Source organism: Porites lutea, chromosome 4 (genome assembly GCF_958299795.1).
Source record: "Porites lutea chromosome 4, jaPorLute2.1, whole genome shotgun sequence".
NCBI classification, from domain to species: Eukaryota; Metazoa; Cnidaria; class Anthozoa; order Scleractinia; family Poritidae; genus Porites; species Porites lutea.
This window is the reverse complement of record NC_133204.1, coordinates 23,249,917-23,259,912: the sequence shown is the minus strand read 5'-3', so window position 1 is coordinate 23,259,912 and position 9,996 is coordinate 23,249,917. Positions and strand designations below refer to the sequence as shown.

Below are 9,996 nucleotides of genomic sequence, written 5' to 3'. Positions count from 1 at the left end.
CATATCCCTTCATTTCTGTATAATCCGTGATGTTGCTTATTGTTCTAACTGCATCAAAAATCGTTTTTCCTTTCACGAAAGCATTTTAGTCATGATGGACTACATATGGCGGGACCTTTTCTAATCTCTTTGCGATAGCTTTTGAGCCTATTTTCTACATTTACTAGAGATATCAGTCTCCAATTTTTGATCAATCGTCGATCCCTGTCTTTCTTCTCAATCAGGGTTATTATAGCTTCTTTCTGCGAAGTTGATAACTCCCCGTGAATGTAAGAGTAGTTTAATGATTCGACCAGCAAGTAACCTATTTCTGGCCAGAAAAATTTATAAAGCTCAGCTGAGAGTCCGTCGTTCCCCGGAGCTTTGTTGTTTTGGAAAGTCGACAGAACCTTCTTTCACTGCGAACAGGTTGACACTTTCTGGAATGAGCTGAACACCATTCTTAAATCGCAAGACCTAGTTTCTACCAACTTTGACATTAAAGATATTGTATTTGGCAATTTTTGCTTGGATAATGATGACAGTATTCTTGTTAATTATATTATTCTCGAGGGTAAATATTGATTTTTCGTTCAAAGTTAAGTAAATCACCTTTCTCGACTAGCCTTTTATTCGCAAAATGCAATAAAATATGCCAAATCGAACGTTTCATTGCGAATAAAAATGACAAACTCCTCTTCCACAATAAAAAATGGGAACCTGTCCTGCCGTTGATGGAACTTTAGCTATCACCACGTTTCACAACAACTTCCACCAATGTAACTTTTTCTTATTTGTTTCTTCAGGTGGCGCTTGTCTACTCTCTAGTGTTTAGTATTTAGTGTTAGTGTACAACGATGTAGGTGTGTTGTGCGTTGTGTTTTTGTTTAGCGTAGTAATGATGTAGTGATAGTAGCAGCATTAATACTTCGCTTCCTCGGCTGTCCGTTATTATATATTGTTTTTTTTCTTTTATTTCGTAAATTAATTTTTTTCTCCATTTTTTCTTCATTTTATTTTTTTTGCAACTGTTGAAAAAAAAGTGTATAATAATAACAATAAAAAACCTGGCAACAGGTTAAAAACCAAAAAAAGCATCTACAACAATGATGAAAATTGTGGCATTTCTTAGCTGTTCGGTATCACGCGAGCTTCATTATCTTAAGAAACCATGAAGAAACCTTGAAACCTTCGAGTCTTCCCTCCAAACAACGTTTGGTGAAACAGTTTGTTTATTTTGCAAGGAAAGACAAAGAAAAGTGAATCTATAGTATGAGGATCCACTCAGCTGTGCACAGCGGTTCTCGTTTTCATTAACGTACAGTAATACCTAATTTCGCACAAAATATAGTCTTAATTTAGGATTAAGACAGAAGATTGTTGATACGGTTACACTGAAGTATTCAAAATAGCTCATGCACGTTAAACGAGCCGAGACAGAGATCTTTGTACACTACAGCATGCAGCATGAACTGACAAGTTCTTTTCAAGACTTTGCCGGTTGATAGTCCGACCTGAGCTCAGCCTCCCACTAACACTACCTCCCATAGTAGAGAGATTTTGATCAAATAATATCGTTAGTTAGCTTTTTTACATTTGATTTGTTAAATTGGTATTTATTTATTTATCTATTTATTTATTTATTATGTAGTATAGGCTAATGAACCCAATTTTATGAGTAAAAGGTTTTACTCTCGGCCAGGGTTCAATGACAGAAATAATAAATGTTGTTGTAGAAATGATAACACCTTAAACCAGTTGAGAAAAATGTATATTTAATTCTCAACTCTTGGGGAATGAACATAGCTGTTATTTCTGAGAACGAAGACAAACCAGCCATTCAAATAAGACATCTTCTGTAGAAATTCCTCCTGGGGACAGTCCCACTGCAGCATTTCAAAACCATTTTTGGGGTTTCCATTGCAATATACGTTCTGGCCATTTAAGGGGGGGGGGCGGGGGGGGGAAGGTTTAATAAAGCTCTGAGAAACTAAAAATGAATCTAAAGGTGCCCCGTACTTGATAAAAATGTGAGTTGCGGGAAAGGAGTGTGAATAGGCATGAACCACAATCAGAAATTCAAATCCAGTCTTGAGTTGAATTTCGCGCATTTTTCGTTCATCAACAGTTCCACGTCTTCTCTAACTTGACGCCAGTTGCCGGTGTTCAGTTCAGCTTAACATCAGATGATTTCTTCAATCGGCTGTTTAACTTGAGTTCCCAGCTGTAGATGAGGAGATAAGTTCCGGTTGGACGTGAATGCTGTTTATTCTCAGTACTATTATGTCTTGTCTGTGGCCTGGAAAACCGAACATATTACATCATTAATCTCGTACCCAGCTCTCTTGTTGATGTAGACTAACGAAGCTTATTTGTGCACGTGATCGCCTGTCAGAAATGTGACACGCCTTGAAAGAGCGCATGCTTGAAATAAATCCTCAGAATGGCCGCCGTGTTTTCATGGATAATAGAAAGACTCTTTCTGTTATCCATGCTCAGAGCAGTACGCACCACCTTTTCTCACGCGAGATTCTTTTTTACCCTTTTCAAAAGTCTTTATCATGATTCCGAGATAGAGTTTTAAAACGAATTTAAAGATAAGATCAAAATGGTTTTATTGAGACGGAAAACTACTCACTATTACAATATTTATTTGAACAAAACTAAAGACTTTGCAAAGGCTGCACGCCATAGCGCGCACAGAAGACAACACTCACGTCATTCCCTCACGATCTAGCCAATAAAAAAAATTGAATTTTCTTACTTGACCAGATTTCGTCAACAAGAGATCTGGGTACGAGATTGATAATATCATATCAGTCATGCTCAAAGAAAAACGCCCCAAATAAACATTTGTTTATACCTTGAGTTCTCTTGTACCCCTTCCTTCTTTTCTTTTTAAAAACTATTACTTTTGGTGACTTGGTTTTTTCCACTACAGTAGCTTCAATCCTTGCCAAGTCTCTGCTGTAAAAAAAAAAACACCAAAAAAGGAAATCAACGACAACAAGATGCATCAGAGTTGAAACTCTTTGCATTATAACAACTAACGTACACCCTGTTAACCCATTTTATTGTCATTTTGTAGCTGGCTCCACAAGTGTGCAAGATGAAGCGAATCCTTTCTTCTGATAGGCTACCCAAGCGGCCAAGATGGGCCTATCCTGCCCCCTTTTGAATCGCCTACTTTGCATTTGACCATATAATATATTTTGTTTTTTGGCCAGACCCGTTCGGTCAAGATAGCTGAATGTACAGGCTTCGTTCTTCTATTTACCTTTTATAGATCTCTTTTTCGTCGTGGTCGAAAAAAAAAACGTAAAAAAAGAACTTGGCAAATATCCAGCATCTTGACCTGGTGCTTGATAAATACATGTACACTGAATGTTTCAGGTAAGTGAATTGCATTAAGTGTTGCCAAAAGACACTCAGTAACCCAAGCAAATGTTCATAGCACAGGAGCAACCTTTCCATTTGAGAACTGCAAAATTCTAGGGATTACAGAAAAGGCCAGCCCGCGAGCAGGCTCACTTGTGCTAGTTTGGGGACAATTTTGGCGGAGGAGCTATGCCAAAATTTTCCCCAACTAGTACAAATGAGCCTGCTCACAGGCTAAGAAAAGGCTTGCTTGTTTCCACACCCCTGGCCGGGTTTCTCTTCTTTTTTTCCCCCTATTTTCCCTTACGCTCGACGCATATAATTTAATGTACTCGCCACTACCTGAATGCCTATGAGGAAAAGAATAGGCAAATGGTTTAGACATACTTTGCTTGGTACTTTGTACTTACGCAACTAAAGGAGTTCCTATCACGGAGAAGTTTTCTCCTCCGACCATCAAAACCTGTCATACAAAACAATCAAAAGAAGATAATAAAATAACATCACATCTTCAAGAATGTGTTCTAGTTGTAGTCTTTCATTTTGTAGTCACAAATAAGTTGCAATCCTTTCGGCTCACTGAAAATACTGAAAATAATTTCACCCACTTCTTAGAACTAAATCACTAGTGGCGTTAGACAATTCCTGATGCCCAAAGCGGTGTGGGCTACTTCTGTAAACAAGTCCTCCGCAAACTTGCACTAACAAAGGTGTAAGCCAAGGACAAAGGATAGTACATTGTAATCTTAATCCTACATACCCCAGCTTCAACTTCAACTTTATTTTACACTGTTTATAAGGCATTAACATCAACAATATTGTTTGAAAATTATTTGAAAACATATTTACACGCATTTACAGATCTTTACTGTAAGGATATGTAAAAGAAATAGACCATCTAAGAAGGAACATGCACAGTGACAACAGCTTTCACATTGACCACTGTCATAGCTGTAACTCATGAATAGACCTGACGGTAGTTATTCAAATGTTATTAAAAAGTTGTTTTAGTGGTAAAGAGGACATAATTAAATCATCTAACTTTTTCAATGCGTATCCTCTCTCCAGTGTCTGCATCAATTCTGTTGATTACTATTGTATCATTGATGGTAATCTTAAATTGTCTTCCTCCTGAAAATGAAAACACTCACAGTCATATAAGGTCAAATTTCTAAAATTTCAAAAGAGGAAATACACCAGTGGAACTTTTAATAATGGATGTGTTCATCATAGACTACTTCAAAATTGCTTAACTCAACCAAATGTTGGTAAGCAGTAGCCTAGTAAGAACTGTTCAATATTCCAAGCACCTGACACAGTCATGATACTTACCTATATGAACTACAGCAAATATCTGACCACTGCTTCCACTTTTTAGCATTTCATCTTGAACGCCTTTAATAACATCTGTGATTATTCAAATCAGTTGGTATGTTGGACAAAAATACATCACATCTTTATATGTTTCATTCAACTCAACAAATTAGTCTGCTCCCAGTGCGTGGGTCTTCATAGCTCAATTGGTAGAGCACTGCAGCACTAATAGGCCATGGGTTTGAATCCTGCTGAAGTACTGAACTTTTTCTCAGTATAATTAGCAATTGCTTAAATTGCAATTACCACTGCAACGATCATACACGTATCTTCATTCACAAAATACATAATGTTATTACTCTTCTATACACGACTCTTCTTACGGCATTTTAGAAAACAAGAAAGATACTTTAATTAAATTTGTCTCTCAGTTGTAATGAAGCCTTGTCATCAAACCTGGTCCTTGTGCAAGTGTATCAAACCACTGAGAGAAATACAGCAAACAGAAGCCAAACACAAATAAATAATGATATCTACACTGTACAATGCCAGTACCACTCTGACTAAAATCTAGTAAGAGACTATACAACGGTTTAAAAATCTGATACATCACACCAACTTGTGAACTTCCTAAGGTACCTGATGAGGGCGGACAATTTTGCTCATCATCTTCCTCTCCTCCGGCTTCTGTCAAGGAAGTTGCTGGTCCATTACTAAGACTACGAACATCAACATTGCCAAGAGGACCCAAAGGGCTGATTGCAGAGAGCTGCGCTGCGACTAGTGCAGTTGTTGTGTAGGTCTTAAAACTGTTGTAAATGAAAAAAGGTCATTAAATAAGTGGGACCCTAAGTTGGGCTGCAACAATACATTATGCAAAGGTGAGTATACTCTGCAACATTAATTTCTTCTCATGATATGAATATGGTACATCGACAAGTTTGTGAAATTACTTTCATTACCAAAGCTCTACATTTTAACCCTTTTAAAGCAACAAGGCAAGATGGAAGCAAGACAGAAACAAATGAAAAAGCAAACCATCCCTGCTTCGTGCACTTCTCATCTAATTCAAGAAAATGGACAAGATGGCAAACAAATGTGTCTACACTTATTACTTTTTGGACAAACAGCTTACTGCTCACATGTATCAATCACATAAAAAGCAAAAACGAACAGTAATTAAAAAAACCTCTAAAACAAGGTTAAAGTTCATTAAACCTATTATTATTCTTATTAAAAAATGTTGAAAATTTGACCTCTATAAACTGTAAATGCTAAAAAAAAGCAACATCTTTTCACATGGTTGTCAGTAAATATAGACAGTTAATTCCATTGACACCCTCAAGAAGATGGATTTTTTAGGTTTCATGGTTGTAAGTGTGCACAATATGGTACAAAGTCTATTGTCTAAAATAAATTTAGAAGAAATTACCATGAGCCACTTAAATTTTTCGACAAAAAAAAAAAGACAACAAAAAGACTTACCTATTTTTTACAAGGTTACCAGCTACCATTGAATTACTGTGAACACCTTGAAACTTGTGGAGTTTTACACCACTGATGTAGAGACCTTGAATTAAAGTAGGATACACATGGGGTAATGAGTAAAAGTAGAACAGGTTTCACTGCATGATAATACACCTAGCAACTATGTACACGGTCATTACCTTAAAGAATGCCTCAAAGCATAGGCATTATCCTATATTTAAAAAATACATACATGTACTTACATACACTGTTTACAGGTAGCCAGGAGGATCATGAGGTTATCCCTATATTTATATATCTGTGTGATTTTGCTTAAAGTTGCCTGCTAAGTTTTCGCTTGAACACTGGCATCGCCCATGTTCAAGCCAGTGTAGTCGGAAAAAAACCAGGGGGCTTAGTGTCTTGCTAGGTTTCAGCTGAGAGCCCAGGCCCAGACCTATCCATGGGTGGGTGGCTTCCTTGTTTCGTGTGAAAACAAGGGGGGTAGGGAGGGGAGATTTTGTCACTTTGATTAGAGTTTTATGTCAGAAAGCAGTGCAAAGTCAGAGAATTTTTCCTGTGGCCTACAGGCTAGGCCAGCCAAATCAATGCGATGACTCATAATCATAACACTACTAGCAAAGCTTGAGGGAAGTGATTGACTAGTCATAAGCTTCATGGGTGGGGAGGGTGAGTAATGGCTCCTTGGACTTGACCATCTAGGGACTCAGTACAGGCACCTTGTATGAAATCCAGACAGATATATATATATATGAAGAACCTACCCAGCCCAAGACAGTTTGGCCACACCACCAGGGTCTATGCCTCCTATTCCTTTCGAACAGTGGTGTGTGTTCCTTTACGTCTCACAAGAACCAGATAAGTGAAAGTACTGTGAGATGTGACCTACAGTTTTTTTGTCTTTATCTGAGAAGACTAGAAATTCTAACCATTTGCAGATGTCATCACAAAGGCAGCATTTTCTTCTCAGTTATTTAAAGACCCTGAGTGTTGGTGCAGTTGGGATTTAAACAGGTGACCTCCTGCTCAGCAGACTGGTGGTTATGTATATTTTTTGAATAGTAGGTTAAGTTGAATTGAATTGAATTTTCTTAAAAAAGAATACTTTTGGCCTAGTGGTCTACTGGCAAAGTCGTCTTCTTTCATGCTTTCGGTACTGGTAAAAATACTTGTAAATATTGTAAGAGCTTGTTGAGTTCTGCCATACTCTGCATACTGTTCAGTTCAGTTAAATTTATTCTTTTTGCACCAAAAAAGAGCTAAAGTGGCAGGGAAGCCCAGAAAAATGAAATCTGAAGGTTTCACGCTTTGTTGGCACTTTTGAAACACTTGTCCGTAAGGTCCAAATTTTGTCGGCTTCTTCGAAGAAAAATCCAAACCCCCTGTTCAAAAACCTGTCATCCTTAGGTGGAGTGCAGATAAAAAATGGAACGCCCTATACAGCCTGGGAATCCTAGTTTTCTTCAAGCTGTTTTACGTCACTCGTGAAGTTTAAAAGTTCTTAAGATAACATATATATATACAGCTATATATATACATATATATATATCTTGTATATATATATATATATATATATATATATATATATATATATATATATATATATATATATATATATATATATACAAGATATCTTAAGATAACACTTAAGATGAGCAGGAAGATTTTCCCACAGCAGCATACATTTGTTATGCATGCAGCAATCTCATACTATTTCACACAAACTATAAATTTGTTTGTATGAATACAGCTGAAACATGTATGTATAGTTAATGTATGGTCTGTGCAGAAATTTTATTGAGACACGTATCTCTAGTTTCAGAGACAAAGCCTTCATTGTGGATACATGCAAGTTATGTCAGCAAAATAAGAGAAAAAATACGAGCCTATTTTAATAGATTTCAAGGGTGCACTTGGACCAATTTTCAATTAGTCTAGAAAGTATTTATAGTTTCTATTGAGAAAATATTGGCTTTCGTTACTTTTAGGGGACGGTCACTCTAAAGAGGAAAACAACTAACTGAATGCATGAACAAAATGACGAGTTTATGCGACAACGTGACGAATTTACACGCCAAATGTAGAGTGTAGAACGAGAAAAAACATTAACTTTTTTTGGTTATTTTCTATATGAACCTCTCTTTAATCTAAGGTAATTGGCCAAATCCAAAAAATTACGAACAAATGTCCTGTCTGCGATATTCATTGTTCGTGGCTAAAACAATGCATCCAGAAATGGCCAGGATTTGCATTTTTTTCGTTCTTTATTGTTAAACATAACACATTATTTTTTTTTGTGAAAGGTATGAACCCATGAGTCATTTCAAAAGTAGGTGAAGTCACTGTCAACAACAACAGTCCTATTCAGGACTACATTCACCCGGACGATCAAACTCAACCTACATGGCACATTAGTTGCATTAAACTCGTCATTTTGCTCGCGCACATACTTCAGTGCTCGACTTTCAGAAAAAAATCTTGGGGCCAACTGGCCCCCAAGTTTTCATTTTTGGTCGCCAGAACAAGTATTCTAGTCGCCAAAAATTATATTTAAGAACTAATGGGATAAAATAAACTTAACATCTTTAACTTAGCCTTAACAGAAAATGAATGGTTTAGACTTCCTTTGAACTTTCTTTCGAATGGTTTTTGCTGACGCTCGATTACCAGCCGGTGTTCTGTAAAATGAATCCGCACTCAAGCGTAAATCTCCTCAAACAGGTATTCAAGCTTAAGGTTCAGGAAATGGAATACACATTAAAAAAACAAAATTCAGGAATCACAAAAAAACTTATTTGGGTTATGAAAGAACAAAATCTGCAAAATTTGTTTTGCGTCCCATGTATTTGCATGTTCAGAACTGAACATCGGTGAAACTTCATCTATTGCGCGGTTGCCTAACACGTGATCGAAAGTCTCCAGAAAGACCAGAAAGAGGAAACGTTGCTAATGTTTTCGGGCAAAGAAGTTGATTTCGCAAGAAGTCTGTTAGACAAACAGCATGACTTCAACTTTACTTAATTAGAAGTCAATAAAATACGGCAGAGCTTTTATTTGCGTCGTCACGCTCAACAGAAATTTGCGTAAAGTTGTTTACAAGAATTGCGAAGCTCGAGAAGTAAGCGCTGTTCGTTCTCGATTAGCTTCGATTAGCTTGACCTTTTATCAGATTAATCTGTTATCGAGTCCGCAATCGAGATACATGTTCGACTTAAAGAAATTGTTTTAAATATCGCTGCGCTTAAAGTCATTCCCGGAGAAACACGGGACGATCTGTTGAGAATTGCGATCGATTTGTCCGAAAGTCGATTAAAGTCTTCCGTCGAATTCATTCATTTCACAATCCTCTTTCAAGTAAACGTAGATTAGAGTGTTGGAAGAAATCGTTAAAGCCTTTAGACAAATCGTTAAAACGTTTAGACAAACCATTAGAGCGTTTGGGCAAAACGTTAGAGCGTTAGAAAAACCGTTAGCTATCCGTTAGTTGTGTAAAGGATAACAAATTATCATTAGTGTACGTTTACCCAAAGAAGAAAGTCACCTATCTTGGGGGCCAGGTTGGCGACCAGGCGTGAAAATTTAGTCGCCACTGAGTAAAAGCTGGTCGCATTGGCGACCCCACGGGTCGCAACGTCGGGCCCTGATTAAATAACTTCTTGTCCTCTTTAGAGCGACGGTCCCTTAAAAGTAACGAAAGCCAAAATATTGAGAAAATACCGTCCACTGCGCTTTTCCTGCCGCTCCTAGTCACTGTTGCTCTGAGTAAATTCGCACACCGCAAAGCGCTTCTGGACGCCATCTTGAATCTTTTGACTTTTCATGGTTGACACCGCTGGT

General features: G+C 37.4%; 1 protein-coding gene across 2 annotated transcripts; it reads right to left on the bottom strand.

Annotated features, from left to right (window-relative positions):
* Positions 1 to 585: 585 nt before the first annotated feature.
* Positions 586 to 9,996, bottom strand: LOC140932979 (large ribosomal subunit protein bL21m-like). Of its 2 annotated transcripts, none has more exons than XM_073382486.1 (8): positions 9,877 to 9,996; positions 6,157 to 6,241; positions 5,311 to 5,480; positions 4,690 to 4,764; positions 4,400 to 4,488; positions 3,768 to 3,820; positions 2,843 to 2,946; positions 586 to 2,203 (listed from the first exon to the last, which is right to left on the bottom strand). In XM_073382486.1, exons 1-8 carry the CDS (start codon positions 9,956 to 9,958, stop codon positions 2,187 to 2,189), a joined length of 675 nt encoding a protein of 224 aa, XP_073238587.1. In that variant the 5' UTR covers positions 9,959 to 9,996; the 3' UTR covers positions 586 to 2,186. The 2 variants fall into 2 exon arrangements, with proteins under 2 accessions (XP_073238587.1, XP_073238586.1); XM_073382485.1 differs by having other exon boundaries at positions 614 to 2,278.

What these genes read in the sequence shown, in the direction of transcription:
- LOC140932979 (XM_073382485.1), bottom strand. Translation starts at nt 9,958, where the DNA reads ATGGCGTCCAGAAGCGCTTTGCGGTGTGCGAATTTACTCAGAGCAACA. An exon ending in CAGGAAAAGCGCAGTGGACG is followed by an intron (nt 6,242 to 9,876) that starts GTATTTTCTCAA and finishes CTTTAATTCAAG; the next exon opens with GTCTCTACATCAGTGGTGTA. An exon ending in GGGGTACAAGAGAACTCAAG is followed by an intron (nt 2,279 to 2,842) that starts GTATAAACAAAT and finishes TCGGTTTTCCAG; the next exon opens with GCCACAGACAAGACATAATA.